Source organism: Dermacentor albipictus, chromosome 10 (genome assembly GCF_038994185.2).
Source record: "Dermacentor albipictus isolate Rhodes 1998 colony chromosome 10, USDA_Dalb.pri_finalv2, whole genome shotgun sequence".
Lineage (NCBI taxonomy): Eukaryota > Metazoa > Arthropoda > Arachnida > Ixodida > Ixodidae > Dermacentor > Dermacentor albipictus.
In genome coordinates this window covers 296,470-321,862 of record NC_091830.1, presented here as the reverse complement: position 1 = coordinate 321,862, position 25,393 = coordinate 296,470, and the positions used below count along the sequence as shown (strand labels likewise).

General features: G+C 47.1%; 1 protein-coding gene across 4 annotated transcripts in view; it reads left to right on the top strand.

Annotated features, from left to right (window-relative positions):
- Patr-1 (Protein associated with topo II related - 1) overlaps positions 1–25,393 on the top strand; it is a 312,386-nt gene that overhangs the window by 184,892 nt on the left and 102,101 nt on the right. For all 4 annotated transcript variants that reach the window (XM_070527717.1, XM_070527720.1, XM_070527716.1 and 1 more), the window contains one exon: positions 24,553–24,728. In XM_070527717.1, the coding sequence (XP_070383818.1) occupies positions 24,553–24,728 (176 nt within the window). The remainder of the gene's footprint in view (positions 1–24,552; positions 24,729–25,393) is intronic.

Here is a 25,393-nt window from a genome sequence, read left to right as displayed (position 1 = left end):
ATGAATAAACTCAAATGGCGTGTTACAATATTGTGGTATAACCACTTTTTGCATCGATTGTTTAAATTTTACTTTGTTAACCTGGCATTTATGACATGATAAAACATCATCTTTTGTTTCTTGCTTTATACGAGGCCATGGGAACCTTTTTGTCAATTTCATGTAGGTTCTCCAAAAGCCGTCATGGCCTCATAATTCGGGCGTGTCATGGTACAGTTCCAATCTTTTTGGAACCGAGGAAGTAGGAAAGGCAGCTCGGCCATATTTAGCATGTTGCAAAACCTCGGTTTCTTCCCATATCCTTGCAACTTTTGCCTCTTCATGATTGTCTGGAAGCATAATGGCTAATAGTGACATTGCATCCGCGTCCTTCATAGAAGTTCCCGGACGATGAGCTACCGTATTTACACGACTGTAAGAGTCCCCCCCCTCATATCGTGTGTGACAGGGGAAAAAAAGCATACCTGACGGCGCATTCCATAACAAAAATTTATTGTTAGCTGGCATGGTCACTGGACTACTTGTCTTCACTTGTGCCATTGTCTTCACTAATGCTGCCATCGTCATCACTGCTATGGTCCCACAGCACGTCGTCGTCCAGTGAAATTCCACATTTGGCAAATGTCCGCTCCATGACATCCTGTGGAACAGCAGCCCACGCCGACTGCACCCAACCACACGCAGCCGTCAGGGAGGCTCTTTTGACAGGTCCGGTTGGCATAAGTTCGGGGTCTTCTGCCGCCTGCCACTCGTACTTACAGTGGAACAGGTTCTTAAAAGGCGAAGATCCGGGCTTGTTTAATGACCATGTCGCACTTCACTAGCAGGGACTGATCACGCATTTCAGCGATGTATGTCGCAAGCTTGGTCTACAGCTCTGGAAAGCGTCCAGACTTCAGCTTGTGGGAAATTCACTTGCTGTCACAGGTAAAAATTTTGCTTCGCTGCAATCGCCACTCGCACCACCCGTTCAGAAACATCGAACTTGCGACCCACTACGCATTGATTTGTTTTTTTGGCATAAAGGATAGCAGCCCTCTTGAACGCTGCTGTGAAAAAGCGCCGAATGTTTAGTGGGCATGGAGCACTCATGACGACTGAGGAAACATGGAAGTAGCACGTAGCCGGCAGTCAAGTCAAACACGTCAAACTAAAAGCTACAGGGAAAGAGTAACACATGAGCAGTGCCTGCTCTTCCATTAACTATCGGTACTCCCCACAAGCGCCAACGTTCTGAGGGTGCCGCTGCGAATGGAACAGCAGCACTTTCATCAACTATTGACACCCCCCTATGAGTGTTGTGTGCACTGTAAAACTCTATAAAATAATCAAAACCCTTCCGAAAAGCTAACAAACATGTGGGATAGCGAAAAGCTACGTGTAGGGCCATAGAGAAAACATCAAATTGTAATTACGTTGTAGCTCCCCTGATATCTCCTCGGTCTTGCTTTTTTTGGCAGCGCCATGTTTTGGTTTCGATTGTAAGTCGACCTCCCCCCTCCCCCAGTACAGATTTTCAAATTTCACAAAATAGCTCGACTTACAGTCGTGTAAATACGGTACTTCAAAATCAAATTGCTGAAGTTCACCCACCCAACCAGCTATCTTACCTTTCAGTTTGGCAGTCTTTAATATGTACTTTAGTGCTTCGTGGTCTGTGTATAACTTGAACTTTGCGCCTTCCAAATATGAATGGATGTATCGGACGGCTTTTAAAACGGCGAGGGCTTCTTTTTCTGTCATGGTATAGTTCAAATCAGTTTTGTTGAATGTGTAGCTGTAGTATCCAACTACACAAAGGTGTTGGTTTGGTGGTCGTGATGAGTCTCTCTGATACAAGACTGCTCCCATGCCATAATGAGATGCATCGGTATTCAATGCGCAGGGCAGCTCAAAGTCTGGTAAGCACAACACAGGATCAGAAGAAATTATTCGGACCAAATTTCTGTAGGCGTCATCACATTCTTCTTTCCAACAAAAGGCAACATCCTTCTGAGTCAGTCTTGTCAGACAGCTACTTTTGAGAGCACAAGCTTGAATGAATGCTCTGAAATGGCCCGCCAAGCCCAAAAACACGCGAAGTGAGTGTACATCGTATGGCTTTACTAGTTTTGCTATGCGAGCTACCGATTCTTCTTTCGTCTTCTTCATTGTTCCATCCAAAACTCTGCCTAGAAATACCACCTTAGTTTTGAAGAACTCACTCTTCTTGAAATTAACTTTTAGCTTAGCATCAGATAACGCTGCCAGAATATGACCCAAGTGTTCTTCATGCAACTTTTCACTTTTAGAGTATATGATAACGTCGTCCACGTAGACACTGCAGAAGCGTCCAATGTAGGGATTCAAAACTGTGTTCATCATCTTTTGAAACCAACAGGTGAATTTTTCCATCCAAAAGGAAGGCGGTTATATTCGTATATGCCAAAGGAAGTCGTAAATGCAGTGTATTGCTTGGTGTCTTCTTGAAGTGGCACCTGCCAGAAGCCCTTGCACAAATCTATGCGAGAAAAGCAAGTACAGCCACCGATTCCATCGATGATGGTGTCAATCCTTGGCATTGGGAAAGGAATCAACAGGGTTGGGTTATTTACGCCTCTGTAATCCGTACATAGCTGCCAGCTGCCATCTTGTAATGGAGCAATGGTGATAGGTGAAGCAAAGGGAGACACTGACGGGCAAATTACATTAGTATCTAACATCTTTTGTAGCTTTTCTTTTAGTCATTCCTTCTTTTCTCTCGTCAAGTTGTAAGGCTTTTTTCTTACTACTGTTTTGTTGAACATGAAATGGAACTTTGAACTTTGTTGTCGCCGGTGGATATCCTCCCAAGCATACCAGTTCGGGGTAGAGTTGAAGAATTGCACTGCTTTTCTTCAGCATCCATAGGTGGTCTTCTTTTTGGCCCGACTCTGTTTGGTCAGCCTCTTGATCAACAGACACCATATCGTCCCAATGAATATTCAGTCTCAACAACTTCATGTCAGGGCGAGATAGGAGAAAGTCATACTCCACAGTGTCTAAAACTAATGCAACCACTTCCGACTCTTTAGATTGGTACTATACTTTCAGGCGTGTCCACTCACAATATTCTCTTGCTTCCATCATACCCACATACAAGAACTGACCTCGCTCGGAATACATCTTGTGGGTTTGCATTGCTGTTCTTAAGAATGTAGACAGAAGCTCCGCTGTCTATAAGTGCTCTTGTACGTTGTCCATTAACCTCAATTTCTATATGTAACAAGCTCGCAAAAAATCAAATAAACAGTCTCGTTTTTTGTCATAGGGTCAGACTGAAAACCCTCTTTGATTAGTATTTTTTTCAGCAGTGTGGGCAAACTGCGTTCCTCAGGCAGTGACTCTCTTTTCGTGGTATGCCACAGTCACCACAACCTCTTGGTGACTTCCCTCTTGGTAACCGTTCTTTGGTAACTGTTCATGAGACTCTCTCTTTCTTGATTATGCTGCCCTTTGGACACCTGTGATGTTTAGGAACGTCACATTGCAAGGCGTGTGACGCGAGGAAGATGGAGGAGACGGTGCATGATTAGGAAACACACAACAATTATATTAGACTGCATGTAAACACGAACAATGTCTTCAACTAGGACCACACATGCAAGGTTGTTTGTAAACTGGAAAAAAAAAAAAGTAGTCTCACGAGATTGCGGTTGAAGTCCGGAGCGTGGCGAGACTCATAGAGTTCTTGAGGTGGAACACTCACTGTAGAGTGATGACCGGCATGGAAAAGTAGACGCAGCAGTCCGGGGCAGGAAAAGGTGGACAGCCAACAGCTCCGTAGACGGCAACAGGCTGCTCCGAGGTCTCGTGCAAGATGACAGCCCAAGGCGCTCGTTTCGATGACGGACGCCTGGTCTCCTGAACCTCGCGTGTAGATGCGGGTTCGAGGTTGCAGCAGGCCACTCTGAGGTCTTGTGCCATGTAACAACCCGAGGCGTTCTCTGTCTTGAAGACGGACGCTCGATCAAGTGAATCTCACTTGCACGAATTCCCTGCACGAGCCTCCCTTGTCTTTCTTTTCTTCTTGTTGAGGACAGCCGCACTGTCATCTGCTCTTACGTTCCTTACTTTGTGAGTACTTCTTCACAATCACCCCCACTTAAGAAAATTCTTTTGTTCTAAAAAATTTGAGGGTTCTTGATATGCGTTGGTCCACCGTGCACACATGCACCACAAGAGCATTAACACTGCACCATAGTTCCGAGCACCGCACACTCTGTACATATGAGTACACATAAATATTAGCAAAGTGCTACAGTTTCGAGCACATCACACTCAGCATAACGACATTCACAAGTCGCAACACCATGACATAGGGTGAAAAAAAAAAAGAGAGTCCACAAAACTAACCTGCCAGGAAATATTGCTCGATGTTAAAGTTACACTGGTTTGAAGTTCATGATTGTAAAACACCATGTTTCTGCAGACACACTCTTCATGTGCTTGGCAACCAGCTTATATAGTCTGCGCCTACATTCTCGCTCCCTTTAATATACTCAACCGAGAAGTCATACTCCATAAGTATGAGGCTCCAACCTAAACCTATGAGGCTCCAACCTTTATATTATCTAATTATTCTCGCTATGCAAGTATTTCTTCAATGAAACGAACTCTTAACTTACCTGATCTTTCGTCACGCCGCAAATATTCCCGTCTCTCCCTTTTTCACAAAGTTTTTCACTTGAACCCCCTTTTAAAAGAGACCCTTCTTACCCCTCCGTCATATATTTCTGCCCGCACTGACCACAGCCTTAAAATGGGGGTGCCATTGTGCCGTACTAACCGGTACAGTGACTCATTCATCCCCAGGACAAGCACGGACTGGAATCGCCTTCCCGCCTCAATCGCACTCATCACCGACCCTACTAACTTCAAAACCGCCGTTCAGAATGCCTTTTGTTAATATCTTTTGTAAATTTTTTGTTAATACTTGTTTGTATTTCTTATTTTTTACTGCATTACTTCTTGTTTTGACTCCACTCCTTTCTGTAACGCCTTCGGGCCTTGAAAGTACGTGAAATAAATAAATAAATAAATAAAACACGGCTGTTGATGTGCTTGGCCGACTTGATTTAAACAAGGGGCTTATGGTCGCTTTGTAACATGAACGTGCATCCAAACAAGTAGATGTGAAACTTTTGGATGGCCCACCTAAGAGCTAGGGCTTCTCGCTCAACTGTTGAATGTGCAACTTCTCAGGGTTGTAGTTGGCGACTTACATATGACACCGGATGCAGAATTCCTTCATGACGCTGCATAAGTATGGCACCTATATTTGTTGATGATGCGCCGGTGCGGAGTAGGAAAGGCTTGGAAAAATCTGGTGCTCTCAATATAGGTTGTATAGACAGGAAGGTCTTGAGTCCATCAAAGGCCTTCTGTTCAGTTTCCCCAAATCACTTTAATAGGACCTCTTTTTTTGGTCAGTTCAGTGAGCGGGTAAGATACCTCGAAATAATTGTGGACGAAGTCTCGATAATACCCCGTAAGTCTGAGAAATGAGCGTACTTCTTTTTTCTTTCAAGGCAGAAAGCTGGGCTAGTTGGTGTGTCATCATTATTCTAAAGACTAGCGCAAAATAGCAGGGACAAAGACAGAGTAGACGACAGGACGAGCGCTAAACATCAACTTTGTAGCTTTGTAACTTGAAGCTTTGTAGCCTGTATTTCGTCTAGTGTTTCTACCTGCAGTCAGATGATACCGTTTCCAACAATGTGGCCAAGGAATTTCACTGATCTTTGACCAATTTCACTTTTTGTTGGCCGAATGGTCAACCCAGATTCTCTCACTCATAGGAGAAATGACTCAAGTGTACCAACGTGTTTGTTCCACATTTGAGTGGCAATGAGCACGTCATTGAAGTAGTAGTAAATATGCGATATGTCTGCTACCACTTTTCTCAAGAGGCGGTTGAAAACGGCTGGGGTGGTTTTAATGCCAAACGACATGAAGCAGAACTGATACAGACCTGATGCCATTGCAAAAGCTGTCATTAGTTTCGACTCTTCATGCATGGCCACCTGCCAGTAACCCTTAGCAAGGTCAAACTTTGAAAAATACTGTGCGTTCCCCAGTTGTCCAAATATCCACCTGAGGTATAGGCTCATTGTCATTGACCAGTATCATGTTGATTTGCCTGAAATGAGTGCATAGACTCATTGTCCCGTCTTTTTTCCTCACGACGGAGACGCGGCTTCGCTGTGGAACGCTGTGGTTGCATCATGTATCGGCTCCATCTTTTTCCGTGTGCTGTGTCCAAATTTTTACCTCGACTCGTGTGATTTTCGGACCACTGGTGCTGTAAGTGACCTGCTGTCGAACGACACCTCTTCAGCGGAAATCGAACCTGTCATCTTCAGTTCATCGTCGATTATTCGAAACATCCGAACCCCCGCGCCCCTGCTGCGCAACGCCGGCAGCGTGCGTAGGCTGTAGCAGCTGCAGCAGCCATGAGTCAGGACGGCGTCATCGACAGCGTTGACATGACTCCGGAAAAGAACCTCGTTTGCCTTGAGAAATTTATTTACTCCGACACCAAGAAGCCTTTGCCCACCTCGCCCAGCACCCTCAAAACTCCACCGCAAGTAAGCCACATTCTTCCTCGTCCTCCACCACTTCCAGCCGCAGAATACAAAATACTTCTTCGTGTACGTGGTGGTGTCAACTGCGCCAACATACATCCAGTCTCTCTCCGCGACATCGTCATCAAGTCCACTGGTCTCTCCACGGCTGCAGCATCGCTAGATCGACTCCAGGCCAACGAGATTAACAACACAATCATCATAAGCACTCCCTACATGGACAGGGCTGATCGTTATTCGAAGATCGCCACCCTCACTATAATGGGCAAGAGCTACGATGTCTCCACCTATGTGGCAGACCCCAAAAATTCATGTAGGGGTATCATCAAGCTACCGGCCTCCCTGGTAGGAGGGAATGTGTTGGCTAACCTTCAAGAGTCCAATCCAGTAATCCACATCCTAGCTGCTCGAAGAATGGGCTCCACAGACTCCATCCTGGTCACTTTCGAAGGCACAAAGGTCCCCTTCTACATTGGCTACCTCCGCACAGATCTCCGCTGCAGACTATATCGACAAAAAGTGGAGGCGTGTACTAAGTGCCGGCAGCTTGGCCATCGCCAAGACGTCTGCCCCAATGTAACCATATGTCTCTGCCCAAAATGCGGCACGCCAGATCCTCCTCAGGACCACAGCTGTACTCCCACTGGCATCATCTGCAACGGAATACACTAGACTGGTTCCTCAGAGTGCAAACTTCGTTACAAACCACGGACACATCCCCCGGCACCTCCAGAGTCTAAATTGACACTTCCGGCCAGGAACACTGTACAGGCCCCCAATCAACACACTGGACAAGAAAAGCTGCAGAGCAGCTCTGGCCGCAAGAACACTGCAACAGTGGCACAGCTCCCATCATCGAAGCAAGCTTGGCCTCTGCTGACTTCACACAACGAGGCGAGACCGCCCACAACCACACAAAGGTGAGCTGGGCAGGAGTAGTCTCCCACAATAGCAGCTCCTCACAAGATGCTGATAGCTCTCTCATCAAATACTTGCTAAATCAGAACGAAATGCTTAAAAACGAAATCAAGCAGCTAGCTCAAAGCAATGCTCCACCCCCCCATCGAAATCACTGACACTCCTGCTGCTACTTCCAAACCACTGCCACAAACGCTTGCGCCCACACTCACACGTCCACTGCCAGAACAAATGGACACTCTTGCATCCACTGCTACGACGGAAGCCACAACTCCAATGCCGCCTTCATCACACACGCAGCCCCCACCCGCAAAAAAGGAAGAATGCCGATATAACAGACACCGAGAACACCGTTGAAAACGCCATATTTGTACTCACTGGCCGCATGGACATCCTCGAAAACAAACTTGTTGCCCTTAAAAATCGGCTACAGAGCAAGCTTGACGCATATATTTGTGAGGCATCTGCACAGTTTTGCCGGTTCCAAGAGCTAATCGACAGCTGGGGAAGGCGCTCCGTGACGTCACAAGTTCCCATCCTTCAAAACGACAATAATGATGAAGCCAGCCCGTAGTCCAGTTATCTGGCAGTGGAACCGCAGGGGGTTCCGCAACAAGTGCGCATGTCTAACACTATTTCTAGAGTCTTAACAAGCACCCTGGCATTATAGCCTTGCAGGAAACACACGGGAAAGTCGCACTTCCTCGATACAACACACTTCAAGACCCTCACATAGACAAGCCCAACACTGCCATACTTGCAAGACGACATCTTTCTGTTAAATGGGACACGTTCAGCAGTACTGAAATCCCTCACGATTTCATCGAAATTCTACCTGAAAGCCACAAACTGAATGTTGTTCTGTACTCAATGAAGTGTTTTCTAAATCATTTTTGAATAACGTGTTGCCCTGGGCCTCTCTACCTGAAATTGTTAAGATGAAGTTTCCTCCGATGGAGCCCTTGTTAATTGATTACGATGGTGTCGTGAACTTGATTCGCAAGTTAAAAATTTCGTCATCGTCAGGAATAGACGATATTAACTCTAAATTTTTTTAAAATACTGAAGTGTACTCATCCGTAATTTTGTGCAACATTTTTTCGCAGTCTATTCTGTCGTAAGGACTTTAAAGTCGGCAAGGTGGTTCCATTATTTAAGTCTGGCGACGTGCATTCACCTTTAAATTACAGGCCAATTTCTCTAACAAGTGTGCCATGAAAAATTCTGGAGCATATAATATACTCTAATCTCATCAACTTCCTAGAAACAAATTCATTTTTTTAATCTCGTCAGCATGGGTTCCGTAAATCATTTTCCTGTGATACCCAACTTTTTTCATTTACACATGACATCTGTGCCGCGTTGGATAATGGATTTCACATTGACACCATCTTCTTAGACTTTTCTAAAGCATTTGATCTCGTCTTTCACCAATAACTTTGTCTAAAATTAAATACACCTAACATTGACCGTAACATTATCTCGTGGATTGAAAACGTCTCATCCAATAGAACACAATTTGTCTCAGCTAACAATTTTGACTCTTCACCTTGTCCTGTCAGTTCCGGGGTGCTGCAAGGTTCCGTTCTCGGACCTTTGCTTTTTCTCATTTATATTAATGATTTACCTAACTGTGTAGCGTCCTCCATAAGGTTATTTGCTGACGATTGTGTAATTTACAGAGTAATATCATCAAACTCTGACACTCTAACACTACAATCTGATCTAGACAAGGTAACTAACTGGTGCAACACTTGGAAAATGCTGCTTAACAGCCAAAAGTGCAAACTAATGAGGATTTCCTGCAATAATGCTTCGTCTAACCTATCCAACTATCACTTGAAGAACTCTGTACTCGAAGAAGTCAGTTCCTATAAATACTTAGGCGGCCACATAACATCTAATTTTTCCTGGCAAACACACATAAACCACATCACTAACAATGCTAACCGTACGCTTGGTTACCTCCGTCGCAATTTCTCTATGGCACCCGCTAAGTTAAAGCTACTTCTATACAAAACACTAATACGTCCTAAGCTTGAATATGTCTCTTCTGTATAGGACCCTGGCTTGGATTACTTAACAAATGCCATAGAATCTATACAGAATCGTAGCACGCGGTTCATTCTTACTATTCTCAGACATCAAGCGTAACATCTATGAAGGCTACTTTAAACCTCCCTCTCCTCTCATCCCGTAGGAAGTTAGCACGCTTATCACTGCTGCACAAAATTTATTATTACAATCCGGAATTAAAATGTGAACTTTTGTCCGAACCTGCATATATATCATCTCGTACTGACCATCGGCATAAATTGAGCGTTCCACACTGTCGCACAAACCTATTTTTTTATTCATTTATTCCTAAAACTACGAATGAATGGAATCATCTGCCGGCCTCAACTGTTAACATAACCGATACATCTGCTTTTAGAACTACTATTGAAGAATACTTTTGTTAATCCGCACTTTCTAATTTTTTTCTTGTTATTATTATACCCTGTTATCTGCACATGCTGTATATTTAGTTCCACTCCCTTCTGTAACGCCTTAGGGCCTTGAAGGTACAATAAATGAAATGAAATGAAACTACCCACTCTATGCGTGTTGAATGTTTATAGCCCTCCCAATGCTCGACAACACCGCTTTGAGCACATGCTTGCTGAGGCCAAAGCTAACGCCAATAAACAGCCACTAGTCGTAACGGGCAACTTCAATGCCCCCCATCAAATGTGGGGCCACTCTGCATCCACTCCTAAGGGGAGAGCTCTTTGGCAGCACATACAAAATTGAGGTTTCACCATCTACAATGACTTTACTCTTCCTACCCGGCTAGGAAATAGCGTCAGTAGGGATACATCCCCTGACCTGTCCTCACCCTAACTCACCGCATCACTCAGGCGACCTGGCAAAACCTCCAAAACAACTTAGGAAGCGACCATTACATCCTCGAACTCCATGTAGCTTTTAAGCACAGACCGCTAGCCACAAAACCACTAAGGCTTACCAATTGGACGGAATTCAGAAAATCTCGCTGCAACACTAACGAAGAAACCATTACCGACATTGAGCAATGGGCGAACGCCTTGCAGGCAGACGTAGAGGCCCATACCACCACTCTCCCGCAAGACACACCCTTGGTGACAATTGATTCAAAGCTACTACACATGTGGGAAACGAAGCAAGCCTTACTTAGGAAATGGCCAACAGCACATTACAATCACAAACTCCATATCAGAATCGCCAAATCTTAGATCTCTCAGATCCGACAATACGCTATACAATTAGTGGCACAGCAATGGACTCAGGTTTGCAAGGGAGCGCATGGTAATCTCAGCACTAAAAAGACCTGGCACTTGCCCCGGCACCTGCTTCAACCCCACCACATCTAGGACGCACAATAACCACCAGATGAATAAACTGCTGCATGAACATGCAGCCGACCTGCCGACCATGTTCAGCAACCTGGCCTCCAAACATATGCCCCCTCCTACGCAAATACCCATGCCCGACTATGCTGGTGAACCCAATTAGGAGCAGTCCCATCACAGAAACGGAGGTTTGACATGCCCTCAACCAAGTGCGAACCACCACGGCACGAGGCCCAGACTCTGTGACCAATAAAATGCTTTGCAACCTCGATGAGCAATCCATACACAAACTTACCGAGTATTACAACCACTGTGTCGAAGAGGGGGAGACACCCCAACAATGGAAAGCAGCCAAAGTGATCTTCATTCCAAAGCCGAATAAGCCAGTTCACATTGATAACTTTCGTTCAATTTCTCTTACTTCATGCGTAGCGAAGATCTTGGAGCACGTAATCCACCTATGCCTCTCCAAATATATCGAACATAATCACTTGTTCTCTTCAGAAATGACTGGCTTTCGCAAATCTCTTTCTTGTCAGGATGTCATGCTAAGGCTCAAAGAAGACATTATCGAACGGAGGAGCGCACGTGACACAGAAGCGTTGGTCGGCCTCGACCTCAAGGGTGCTTTCACGATCCACCCCGGGTCATGAACAAGGGAGGTCTTGTGGCACCCTCAGTTAGACAGACGCTCCGCAGCGTGGGGGTGCTGAAACAATGACTGACCGGTGAGCAGCCCTGCTCATCGGTGTTTATTGTGGTGCGGTGACCAATGTTGCCTGCCGAGCTTTAGCAGGTCGCCGAGCTTGGCGGGTGAACCAAGATTATGTCCGAGGGGCCGTCACATACTTGCTACACCCCCTTACCCCCAGTTTGTTTGTTAAATGAAAAACAAACGTTCATGTTCACACTATCAGGCTCTGCCTCCACCCTAGCTGGGTTGACTGTGCCTGTTACCCACGCGAGTAATGGTCTGGTGGCCTCCGCCGTCAAGTACTCCGCCTGGGCACCGGTGTTGGACGGGTCGGGTGTGGCAACACCGGGTGCTGCCTGAGCCAGCCTTGCTCTATTCGGAGGGTTCGTAGTGGTCGGCCTTGCGAGTGGTGCTGGGCTCGACACCGGTCCAATGGGTGCCGCACCACTGGCTACGGTTGCCGCCTCTGAGGTGGGTGGTACTCCGCTGGAAGTGACTGGTGCTGCTGCTAGTCCTCCTGCAGGCTGGAACTCGGTGGCAGTCGAGGGTGCTGGCCAGGTCCCGAGGTGAGACCTGACATGGTCGTCGTGTCTGTGCCACATGGCCCCATCTGGCATGCGGACGAGCAGCAATGAGGCGCTGGCAGGAGACACCACCTGTCCCGCAGACCAGGGGGGGGCCAGGACGGAAGGTCCTGGCGAAAACTGGAGCTCCCGACTCTGGCAAAGGCCCGGGACGGCACCCTTGGTCAGCAGCCAGCTTCTGCTTCAGCTTCTGCGTCTCTGATTGGGCCTCGCGCAGCTTGCGCTTGCTGCGGGAGACCTCGCTCTTGAGCTGCCTGTTGCTACTCTGCAGGCTCGTTACAATGTGCCGCATCTCCCAGGTGATTGGCTGAGCCTGCTCGCTGGACACCGACGACGCCTCGAACTCAATGCGTAGATTCTCGTACTCTCGACGAATCTGCGCGATGTTGTCCTCGAGGCGGATGACCTTCGAGCGAAGCTTCTTCTGGACGACCAGCTCCTCGCTCTCCATCTGCTCAATGTGGCGAAGGTGTGAGTTTTTGTCGACAGCGACACTCGTCCAGCTGAGTCTTGAGTTGCATGCTTGTACAGCACGGAGAACTGGCTCTGCAGGTCCTCCAAACGCCGAGAGGCTGCTCCGCCACCACCGCCAGAGCCCCCAAAATCCACATGTAGGCGGGACCAGGGTCTCTGTGGGAACGCCCAGGGGGTGCTTTCCACATTACGCGAGGCTCGCTGATGCTCCTGGCAGATTTGGCAGCTCTGCACCACATGCAGGCTGGCTTCCGGGTACTCTGGCAGACGAATGCCCAGTGCATGAATCCAGTTTCGGCCCAGCAGCGTCGGCGACGACTCCTTCGTTAAGTAAAAGGGAAGGGTTGCCTCCCTGTCGCTAAAGCGAACGCTGACCTGTGCCTGACCCTGGACCTGGGAGAGTTGCCTGGAGGAGCTGCACAGCATCACGCCCGAATCCTCGACGAACACGCCGGGGAAAGCACGCTTGAAGAGCTTCCCGGCCATTACAGACACGCTGGCCCCTGTGTCCAGCTCCATGGAAATGGGGTGCTCGCAGATTTCGACGGTCAGCATGTATGGCGGCACAGACAATGGTACAAAGCCTGTGTGCCACATGTCGAAAATTGGCAGGTCCTCGGCCTCGACGTGGAGCCTGGCCGCGGAAGAACTTGAGCCTGCGGCCGCACGCCCCTGCCGCATACCCTTGTGACGGCTACCCTGGCCGCGGGCTTGTGTTGTACCTGGGCTTGAATCGGGCTGCTGCTTGCTGTTCGTCCTCCCCTTTTGGCATACACATGCCAGGTGCCCAGTTTTCCCGCACGTAAAGCATTGTGCTTGTGAGAACTGGCACTGTGAAGGGGAGTGGGCACCACCACAGCGACCGCAGGTACTGCCCTTTGTCGCGAACTTGTTGACCGCCGTTTGCGCCGACGGTGAGCCAGTCGCACGGGAAATCTCGCCGGCGTCCTTGGCGGCAGCTTCCATTGCCAGCGCTGCCTTCACGGCGTCGTCCAGCGAGGGATCGGGAAGCTCCAGGAGTCGCGTCTGCATGGCGGGGTTGTTGATTCCGCAGACGAAACGGTCCCGGAGCAGCGAGTCCAGTTGGTCCCCGAAGGCGCAGGCACTCGCTAACCCTCGTAGCACAGCAACGAATTGTCCGAGGGTCTCTCCTTCCCGGCGGCTCCGGTTGCTGAAGCGGAAACGCTCCATTAGTGTGGACGGTGCTGAATTAAAATGCGAGCGCAGTATGGCAAGCAGCTCACCCAGCGTCTTAACGTGTGGCGTTGCTGGCTTGAGAAGGTCGAGCAGGAGGCTGAAGAGGCGGGTCCCGCAGCTGGCCAGGAAAATGTCCCGCTGTTTGGCTTCAGGTGTGTCGTTTGCCCGGAAGAACACGTGGACTTGCTCCTCGTAAATTTGCCAGGCGGACCCATCTTCCTCGAACGGCTCGAGCCTTCCGTACAGTGGCATGCGACAGCAACAGGGGGCGGTGTTTCGCCGCTCATGGCGGCGTGGGACGCTCCGTGGGTACTCGTTGCCATCCTCGTCAGTGTCACAAGGATCCCATCCTCGTCGCCAGTGTCACGATCCACCCGGGGTCGGGAACAAGGGAGGTCTTGTGGCACCCTCCGTTAGGCGGACGCTCCGCAGCGTGGTGGTGCTGAAACGATGACTGACCGGCGAGCAGCCGTGCTCGTCGGTGTTTGTTGTGGTGCAGTGACCAATGTTGCCTGCCGAGCTTTAGCAGGTCGCCGAGCTTGGCGGGCGAACCAAGATTATGTCCGAGGGGCCGTCACATACTTGCTACAGGTGCCTTCAACGTGTCCCACTTGGCCATACTACACGAACTTAGCAGTATAAACAGCGGGGAGCGAATCTATCGCTATATGTGCAGCTTCCTCACGAAGCGCACTGGGACACTACTATTAGGCAGCGAACAATCTGGCCAAATAAGTTTAGGAAGCACTGGCACACCCCAAGGGGCAGTACTTTCCCCCCTCCTCTTCAATTTGGCTATGCGACCTTTAGCTTTCACTCTCAAGAAGATTCCTGACCTCCGATTCACACTCTACACGGACGCTATTACGCTGTGGATGACCGGAGGTTCTGACGGGCACATCCAAGACACCTTCCAAGCAGCAATTGATCAGGTCGAACAAGTAGGTCACGAGTTGAATTTTGGGTGCTCCCCCACCAAATCACAGCTTCTCCTTCTGCGCCCCTTGAGATGCTTCAGGACTTCACCCCCGAATATCCAACTCACGATTGAAGGGCACCCTACACCCCAAGTTGACAGGATAAGGGACCTAGGATTACACCTCCAATGTAACTGAACAAATCAGCATACCTTGCAAGCACTACAAAGAAGGGTAGATAATACGCTCCGCCTGATAGGGAGGATTTCCAAGAAACACGGAAGGCTTCGAGAGAAGGAGCTAATTCAGCTAATCAAAACTTTTGTCTTAAGCAAAATCACCTTCGCATTACCGTATCTCTAACTCTCTAGACAGGAAGAGAATACTGTGAATTGCTTGATCCGCAAGATACACAAAGTCACTCTTGCTGTTCCAATTAGAGCATCCACACAAAGGGTGATGGCCACGGCCACACTAAATACCCTTCAAGAATTAACCGAAGCCCATCTATCATAGCAATACCACAGACTCACCACCACTGAAGCTGGGCTTGAGATCCTGAGACAACTTCATCATGCTCTACTATTCAACGAGAGCAAGCAACATCAACTTCCTCTGAACATACACGGCCAATACCACATCCAGCCCCTACCCAGAAACATGCACCCCAAATTTCACGTTAAACTCCGCAAACTTCGAGCCAAGGCGCTACAACGCAGCTATGGATAGGCTGAAGGAGTCTACTATGTGGACGCTGCAGCCTACACCACTAAGCATCGTTATGCTCTAGCGGTCGTAGACAACCAGGGCAACACTGTTTGTTCAGCATCAGTCAAGACCACCTCTGAGGGCGACGCAGAAGAGGCCACCATTGCACTCGCATCGGGGCTACCCGATTGCAATGTCATCATTTGTGGCTCTAAGACTGCCATCCGGAACTTCAGTAACGGCCACATTAACAACCTCGCACACTTTCTACTCGTAGCTCACCCACCAGAAAACGACATCGCTCTCATATGGACTCCAGCACATCAAGGACTCCATGGCAACGAAATGGCTCATGCCGCTGCTTGAGGATTCACGGACCGAGTGGTCGCAAATATGGGCCTAACTCTAGAACCCCATGACTCCCAACAACACACCAATAAAGACACACTCGTCACATTCCATGAAATTTGCACACATTGCAGACACCAACGCTTTATGTATCCACCTCTCTCTGCGCCTAGAACACGCCAGAAAGAAACACTGTGGCGACAACTACAAACTCGCACTTTTCTTACCCCGCGCACTTTGCACTTATTCTTTCCCGCCACATACCAGACACCCAAGTGTCGCTTTTGCCCTGTCCCGATTGCAGATCTCTCCCATATCATATGGCAATGCCCCATCAAAACTCCCCCCCACAAGCTCAAATCATTAATTAGTAGCGAGGAGCTGTGGGAGACTGCCCTGCGCAGCTCCGATCCCACCCTACAGGGCCGAGTCCTGAGGTGGGCTGAGGAGGTAGCGGAGGCCTACCACGACTGGTAAACGGACTTCTAGCCACATAATGTGGTGACGGACACCTGCTGGGACTGGAGTACTTGGACCTCCCTCTCTCCCCCCGGCCCCTCCCCTTTCTTAAAAGGGGAATAAAGTTCATTCATTTATTCATTCATTCTTCACGACAACTGTAGGTGACTGGTAGGCGGACTCGGGTGGTTCTATGATGCCTCGTCGTAGCATTTCTCCCATTTCTTTTTGTACTGACACTTCTTGGGTCACAAATGGTATTGGATACGGCCGCATGTTTACGGGTGTATTTGTTGCAAGTTTCAGCTTACACTGGACGAGGTGGGTCTTGCCGGGAACAATGGTGAATACATTCTCGTATATGCTCAGTAGACCCGTGACTTGAGCGCGCTGGTCAGGAGAGAGCAATACCAATAGACTCGTCGCGTCGACCGCCGATTCTTTTCCTTGAAACGGTATGCATGGTAGATAATCATTTTCGGTGTTATCAGTCTGACAAGCAGCTGACGCTTCCGGTAATGGCGGTGATATAGGTGGCCGTTCCTCACACTTTTTCATCACATTTACATGAAATAGCGTCGTCCTTGTCCTGAGTTCAATACTGTAATCGACCTCATTTCTCCTCTCAAGTACAGTGAATGGCCCTTTCCACGTAAGAACCCATTTATTGTTGTCCAAAGGGAGCAGTAGCAGAACCTTGTCTCCAACAGCTAAATGACGTGGTCTAGTCTTCCGGTCGTAGCGCTTCTTCTGTACAAGTTTTGCATTCTGAATCTCCCCCTTGGCTAAATGACAGGTGTCTTCAAGACGCTTCCGCTGCTCAACTACATACCAGTATGAGGTTTTTGCGTCATCATCAAGATGATCACCTGCCCATTCTTTCTATATCACCATGGGACCTCTGACATAATGGCCATACTACAAGTCAAAGGGTGCAAAACCCAGGCTTGACTGAGGAACTTCGCGATAAGCAAAAAGCAATGGTGCCAAGTACCGGTCCCATTTTTTCGGGCTCTCTTGATACATTCGCCTTATGATTTATTTAAGGGTGCCGTTGAACCTCTTCACAAGGCCATTTGCCATCGGATGATATGGAGCTGTTGGCAACTGCACAACAGAGAGAAGCCGGCTTAGCTCCTTCATCAGGCATGACAAGAATGATGTGCCTCTGTCACTGATTATCTCATGTGGGACTTGTACACAAGAGAACATTTCCAGGAGGGCCTCAGCAATTTTTTCCGTTTCGATGCTAGGCACTACCACAGCATCAGGATACAGCGTTACCATATAGACCATTGTCAGAACGTACTTATTCCCTTTCTCTGACATGGAAGATAATGGTCCCACAATGTCAATGACAACTCTCTTAAATGGGGTATCAATGACAGGAGTGTTTCCCAATGGTACTCAACCTATTAAATGTTTGGGAAAAGCCCTCTGGCACGTATCGCACGATTTAACAAATCGCGTGATGTCTGGTTGGACTCCAGGCCAGTACAACTCTTCGCACACACAGTCTGTGGTTCGCTTTATTCCTTGGATGTCCTGCAAGGATTCCTTCGTGAGCCATTTTCATCACAAAATGACGAAGGCTTCTGGGCACGACAAGCTGTTCAATTTGCTTCTTTGACCACAGTGTGTACTTTTGGTAAGGAATCCCCTCCTTTACAAAGGATTGGATGTCGGCCAACCTAGTCTTCATCTCTTTTTCCACTGCTTCAAAGCATTTACGTAGCCTGCCGTCATCCCTTTGCCTGGTTCTCAAGCCGATTCGGCTGGTGTCTAGAGGGTTAATAGCTGGTACTGGTAATGGATGCGAACTTGATCTTGTCTGTCTGGTTGGCTCTGCCACTTTCGACTTGTCCCTGGTTTCTCTAGCAGCAGAAGATAAAGTGTCAGCAAAGATGGATTCACTGGTAGAACAATTTTCCCCTTCTGCTCTAATTGATTCATCCACAGCGCTCAGTATATAAAGATGTATTTTCCATTCATTGTCAGCATTTGAGACACTCCGCACACCTTTCACATTTTCCAGGACAATGTCATATAAAGGATTGTCCATGCATAGGACCAGAGTCTTGCCTGTGAAGAACAGTGCTACGATCTCTACATTTTTTTCAGGTAGTTTCAACAATTTTCTGGCCAGAAAACAGACAGAGAAAATTTTTCCTGTCACCTTACTGTCTGGTACGAGGGACGTTTTGACAATAATCGAGTCGCATCCTGTATCTCGCAAGACAGTAGCAGGATGTCCTTTAAGTACACCTTTGGCAATAAGCATGGACTTTTCGTATCATTTATGCGTTTGCGTTCTTTCACGTTCTGAACATCCAGAAACTCGACACAAGGTCTGCGTCTCTTCGTTAACTGCCTTGGACACATGGACTTGCTGCATCGAGTACAAAGCCTTCTCGATACTGTTGGCTCTTTTGGGGTGGTCACCTGTCTTATGCCCAGTGCGGTGGCACTCTCCGCAGAAAGATGTATTTGTATTGGGACCCTTCATATTGGTCCAGCAATCAGCAGTTCTGTGACCACGTTAACGACAAAGACAGCAACATGGTCTTTCCTTCTCTTGTCGCTCAGGGGTTCGAGCTTGATCTGGTGGCTTGCTAGGTTCTCTCTTGTTTTTACCTTTGCCAAGGTTGACTAACCCCTGCGCCTCCAGGTGATGATCAGTAGCTTCCACTAGGTTGTCAAGTCCCCGACAATGCCTTTCTCTCAAAAAGACTGCCAGTTTCTCATGGCAAGTCATCGGGAACTGTCCTGGGACAATCTTGTCCCACAGAGCATAATGTGTCCGGTTTGGCTTGGCCATTTCTTGCCAGTGATCAAAATATCCCGATAGATGACCGGGAAACTGTCTACCAGTTTCGGAATTATCGTGTTTCGCCAACCGAAACTTGTTTCAGTAGCCTTTCTCCATGAACCTGAAGCATCGCAAAAGCGTCTTTTTCAGTGTTGCATAGTCCATGGCATGATCCAGTGCCATTCTGCCGACAACACTTAAAGCTATGCCTGTCAAAGAGAGCCTTAGCAATAGGGTCCATTTGTCTTGTGGCTAGCCTTAGCTCGTTGTGACGTGCTCAAATCGTTGAATGAATGGCGCTTGCCCTGTGTTGTTCTCCCTCTTGTGATCGTCTTAGTTGGCACTGTTCCTTCCTAATTCAAGTATGCACCATCTAGCCCAAATGAATGTTGTCGTGAACCATGCACCCAACTCATCGCATCATTCGTTAAATGTTGGGATTACTTTGTGCGAACTTTGGTAGCTCTCGGTAGCGCCTGCATGCACACTCTCTGTAAGCTGCCCAGTAGTCATGCTACCTGCTGTTGCATCTAACTCCCTCGACTTTAACTTGAGCTCGAGCACTTCCTTTTATGCCTTTAATCTAGCTAGCGCTTCAGCATCAGCTTCTTTTGCTGCATTGCGTTCAGCCAGACGTGCTTTAATCACTTCACTTTTGCATGCACGTTCTTCGTCTACCCATTGTTTCAACGCCAGGCCAGTCAACCCCAATTCTTTTCCAATTGCCGTGAGCTTGTCTGTCTCCATCCTCACCCGTCAGACACGTATATGCAATGTGATGCTCTTCTCGATAGCGTAAGAGCGGTCCTGTCGCGGACGCTAGGTATGTGATAGTTAGGGTCGTCACGTTGCAAGGCGAGGAAAATGGAGGAGACAGTGCATGATTGGGAAATACATATCAATTATATTAGACAGCACGTAAACACAAAGAATATCTTCAGTTAGGACCGCACATGCAAAGTTGTTCATAAGCAGGAAAAAAAGAAATGTAGTCTCACAAAGTTGCGGTTGAAGTCCGGAGCATGGTGAGACTAGTAGAGTTTTTGAGGTGGAACACTAGCTGGTAGAGTGATGACCGGCATGGAAAAGTAGATGCAGCAGTACGGGGCAGGAAAGGGTGGATCGCCCATAGTTCCATAGATGGCAACCGGCTGCTATGAGGTCTCGTGCAAGACGACGGCCCAAAGCGCTCGTTTCGATGATGGACTCCCGGTTATGCTGAACCTCGCGTGTAGATGCGGGTTCCAAGATGTCAGCAGGCCAATCTGAGGCCTCGTGCAAGGCGACGACCCGAGGTGCTCTTCTTCTCCATAGCGGACGCTCGCTCTCCTGAACCTCGCACGTAGATGCGGGTTCGAGGTTGCAGCAAGCCGCTCCGATGTCTCGTGCCGTGTAACAACCCGAGGCGTTCTCTGTCCCGAAGACAGACGCCCGGTCAAGTGAACCTCACTCGTAGATGTGGGTTCCTTAGGCCATGCGGCACCAGTCATGCCGGCGTTCCAACGATCTCCCCTGTGCGAGTCCCCTTTTTTTAATTCCCTGCACAAGCCTCCCTTGTCTTTCTTTTCTTCTTGAGAACAGCCGCACTGTTGTCTGCTCTTGCGTTCCTTACTTTGTGAGTACTGCTTCACAACATCCCAACGCGGCTTTGTCGTCCTCTCCATCCAATGGCAAGCGATCTCCTGAAGTGACTCCAGCAAAGCCTTCATAGTTTTTGGTGCTGCAGCTTGAATTTGTCGTTGCAATTCCCGAGGTAGGCCGTGTATTATGAGCGTTCTAACAGATTTTAGTGATAGTTCCGGCTCTGCAAGTTGAAGTAGTCGATGCTTTTTGAAGAAATACTCTAGCGCTGCTCCCGACCTGTAGCAATAAAATATGACTTGTTCGGGCTGCCACGGAATGATGAGATAACGCTCTCTTTCCATGTGCTACATGCATCACATTGATTTCCCATGATACACAGCTCGTACCATTTCCTTGCTATGCCATTTAGAAAAGGGAGCATATGCTTCACTCTTCTTTCATCTGTGTCCCAGCCGTTTTGTTGACAGGCGTATTCAAAGAACGCAATCCAAGCTCCTGGATTCCCCGATAAACCATCAAAGTGTTCAGGTTCCACAACCTCTGTAGGAACGCTTTCTTTGAGACTCAGAGCCGAGACAAGAGTCTGAATTATTTCATTTTGCTGTAAAACCTGCTTTTGTTGAACTTCAATCGCCTGAAGCTTAACGGAGAGGTCTGAATGGTAAATTGGCTCCGATGCGACTGACTTCTCTACTTGTGATAGCAAAAGACAGTTGAAAAGGGGGACTTGAAGATTTATCTTTACGGACCCTTTTTCTAAGAGTTCATCCAAAGACATAGATGCCTTCTGTAGAACAATAGACACAAGCTCACCTGTCGTCACGTCGACAGGAAGATCGACTGACGGGTCTCCAGGGAGCTCGTACTGCATAAAGAGGAGGTTGTCTTTGGCAGGTTAAATGAAGAAGGTTACCCACATCATAGCTCATATAAAGCCGACTGCACCAAAATATGTAATAAAACTGCACTTAGTAGCTTCACAATACAGACTCCATTTTGTTCTATCGCGCTTCTTCTTTATTCTCTTTTCTCCCCCTGCCCCTTTTCTTATTTCAACTTCTATTTGGAAGCCATCATAGGAGTGCTTCAAGATATAAATTGACATATAGAATTTGTCCGCGTCGAATGATCTAATGGGTACTGTTTACAGAACCATAAACTGTTCTTGATACAGAGCTATTAATTTGTAAACTTCATGTTTCTATTTTTTCAAACGTTCGAATTTTCAAAAAAAAATGTAACAATATTCAGGCCCTGAATCGAAATTCCACTTCCAACAGTTACTAGAATTTATTTTCCTCTCTCAAATGCAACAAATTTCATTAAAATAAGTCCAGGGGTTATCACAGAAAAGCATTTCTGCATTTTGCATGTATTTGAATAGGCCGCAACGGAGTTGGGGCCGAGCTAAAGCTTCCTCTTAAGATATTCCAAAAGGACTTCTTGGGCAAGTTGGTGCTTAGATTTCCTAGGTTTACTTGTATGGTGCAAAATACATTTCTTTAAAAGGAACAAAAGGAAGGAAGACAGTGAAACGCCAAACTACCAACTGTTTAATGACAGCCTGAAAAAACGTATAGAAGAAAAGACAACTTCCGCTCATGCACTGGGAGCCAAGGTGGGACAGAACAACATTGTCATGATAACATACTTTGGATAAAACACATTTCTGTGGAATATAATACGATAGATGTATCGCTGACACAATCAGACCCTTTCTTTTTAATATAAAACGCTTCCAACAACTCCTTTGCAGTTTAGTCCCTACATTTGCCAAGAATCAATACTTGTTCAAAGCATGGTGTACGACAGGCTTTACAGTGCGCAGTAAGATGTACCTTGTCACACTTACCGATACTATTAGCGTGCTCCTTCAGTCTGTCATTAATACAACTTCCCGTTTGTCCGACGTATGACTTGCTGCAATCTAGGGGTATCTCGTAGACCACCCCTTTAACACAGTCCGTGAAATGTTTGGCGTGCTGCTTCTGGCAGCCCCGCGGCCCCTCGCGTGTGATCCGGGGGTACAATTGAGCTAACTTGTTGGGAGCCGAAGAGACAACCGGAATGCCATATCTGGTAGCTACCTTCTTGAGGTTATGGCTCACACAGTACACATCAGGTACTACTTCTGGTTTTACTTACTCCCTTTCCTTCAAGTGTGTTTTCCCGCTCGCAGCGGTAGTTTTTAGCTTCTGCAGGAGGGACTCGACCATGGCATTTAAAACAGACTGAGGGTAGCCTGCTTTTAAAAGTTTCTCAAGTTGATGGCAAAAACTCGCCTGCATCACGTGCACACATGATTTGCGCAGAGCCAATTCCAGGCAAAGTAAGGCGATTCCACGCTTGACAGTCTTGGAGTGCGCCGAGTCATATTCTAACAATTCATTTTTACCTCGAGGGAGGTGCGCACAGCAAATGTGATCACTCATAAGTGTTAGGTTAAGGTCTAAAAACTGCAACGAACTGTCCTTCAGAAGCTCATTAGTAAAAGTAAGTCCTTTTGCGTTTGCTCTAAAGATTTCTAAAAACTGCTGAACCATTTCATGGCATGGCAAGGAACATCTATAGTCGATAACAACTAAAAAATCATCAACGTATCTGAAAACTTTAAGAACATTCGGATGAGGTTAAGTAAAAATACATTGTGGTGCATGGTCAAAGTAGGATAAAAAGATGTCATATAATATGGGTGCTACACGTGAACCAATGCACATGCCCTCTTTCTGCAAAAATGTGCCATGTTCGAAAGTTACAAAGGTGCAGTTGAGATAAGCTTCCAAGAGGGAAACAAAATTCGAAGTTGACATCTCCGTTTTAGACACAAAATTGGCTTTGCCACTTTCATCAATGCACTGTTTAACGGCTTTTAGAAGCTCAGGATGCGGAACCAGACGTAAAACCAGAAGTAGTACCTTATGTGCACTGTGTGAGCCATAACCTCAAGAAGGTAGCTACCAGATATGGCATTCCAATTGTCTTTTCGGGTCTGAACAAGTTAGCTCAATTGTGCCCCCAGATCACATGATAGGGGCCATGGGGCTGCCAGAAGCAGCACGCGAAACATTTCACGGACTGTGTTGAAGGGGTGGTCTACGAGATACCCCTAGATTGCGGCAAGTCATACGTCGGACAAATGGGACTTTGTATTAATGACAGACTGATAAAGCACGCTAATAGTATCGATAAGTGTGACAAGTTGCATCTTCCTGTGCACTGTAAAGCCTGTATTTTGCACCACAAAGTATACCTAGGAAATCTTCCTCTTAAGCCTTTTCCTTTTTCTCCCACTGTTGGTCGCTTACACTCTCCATTTTCCGAAGAACTTGTTTAGTTGCATTAGTTGCATTAGTTGCATATGATGTCCCAATATTGAAATTTGATGTTGGGCAATGCCTGTGTAGTATTTTTGTTTTGTTTTGAAGATTTTAGGTTCTTGCAGTTGCAATGCTGCAAAGTCAGTGATGGCTACAACAGCAGTGCTGTTGTGATTAGAAAAGCTGAGCGCTCTAAACACACAGGACGTAGAAAAGGAACACACACACCACGTGCACTCTTGTGTGTACAATATGTTTATAGCACTCTGCCACCTATTCATCCTTTTGCAGTGCTGTTCTAGCCATCATTTCCTGCAAGTCAATGACAAAGGTTGAAAAGAATGAAATTAGAGTGGGCTTGTTGTATTGTCCTAGATAATGCACCTATAATGCATCTTTATTTTATGGAGCATCTTTTGTTCTCACAGTAGAGTTTTTTGGTACTTATACTGGATGGAGTATGTGTACAAAATATGAAAATGAGTTACCTGTGTTGGCTTAACATATATAAACATGTTTTTCTAATAAGCACAGTGCTTTGTAGTAATCTTTACTCAATGCCTGCAGGAACCACTTTGCATCATCGGCCAGCAATGCACACTACCAGCAACATGCATACCAGACCGTATTTGGCCAGGGCAGCTTGCCATATGACAACCCTCGGCAGCCAGCCCATCACTCATATCTACGGCCACAGCTGCATGGCAATTTGGATCACCGGGACAATAGCAACTCATTCTCTGGTAATGGCACACACAGACAAATTTTGTTAGCAGGAATGAGGTTGGTATGCGACTAAAAGAAGTGTGAGATGTACAGTACTACCTTGTACAATGATCTAGTTAAAGAGGCAGTCGCACTTACTTTGTTATATTCATTTCTTCTTTCTAATCATCTGCTCTGACTGCCGACATTGGCTTCCAGGAAAGGCAGGGGTGTGCTGTCAGTAACCACCGGATAAGGCAATGCAAAAGAGAATTTTGTGCCGTGTCTGACTGCTTTTTCCAAAGCAGCTGTCAATGATAACCTATCTTGTCCAATTAAGAAGCAGTGTTAGATGTGTATCATGAGCATACTTGCAGAGCACTGCAAGCCTGTTTTTGTTTAAGGCTCGTCACTATGTGCTCAATCGGTGCTTTATAACATGAAAAAGCATCCAGGAAAGGGGGGGGAGGGGTTGAGGCAGCTGGCAACAACCCGGTGGCAGGAGCTGCAAGTCTGTATGTGCAACAAAGCTGGAACTAATTTTTATTTAAGTCCTTTCGTGCTGAAATTTACAACAAATTATAGGGAAAATTGCAAAAGAAATACTTTATTGGTTTTTAAGGTTTCATCTCAGTCGATTATGAAAAAATAAACCTGGTACACCAATATAGCTGATAGCCTGTATGGTTCTATCGTTTTATGC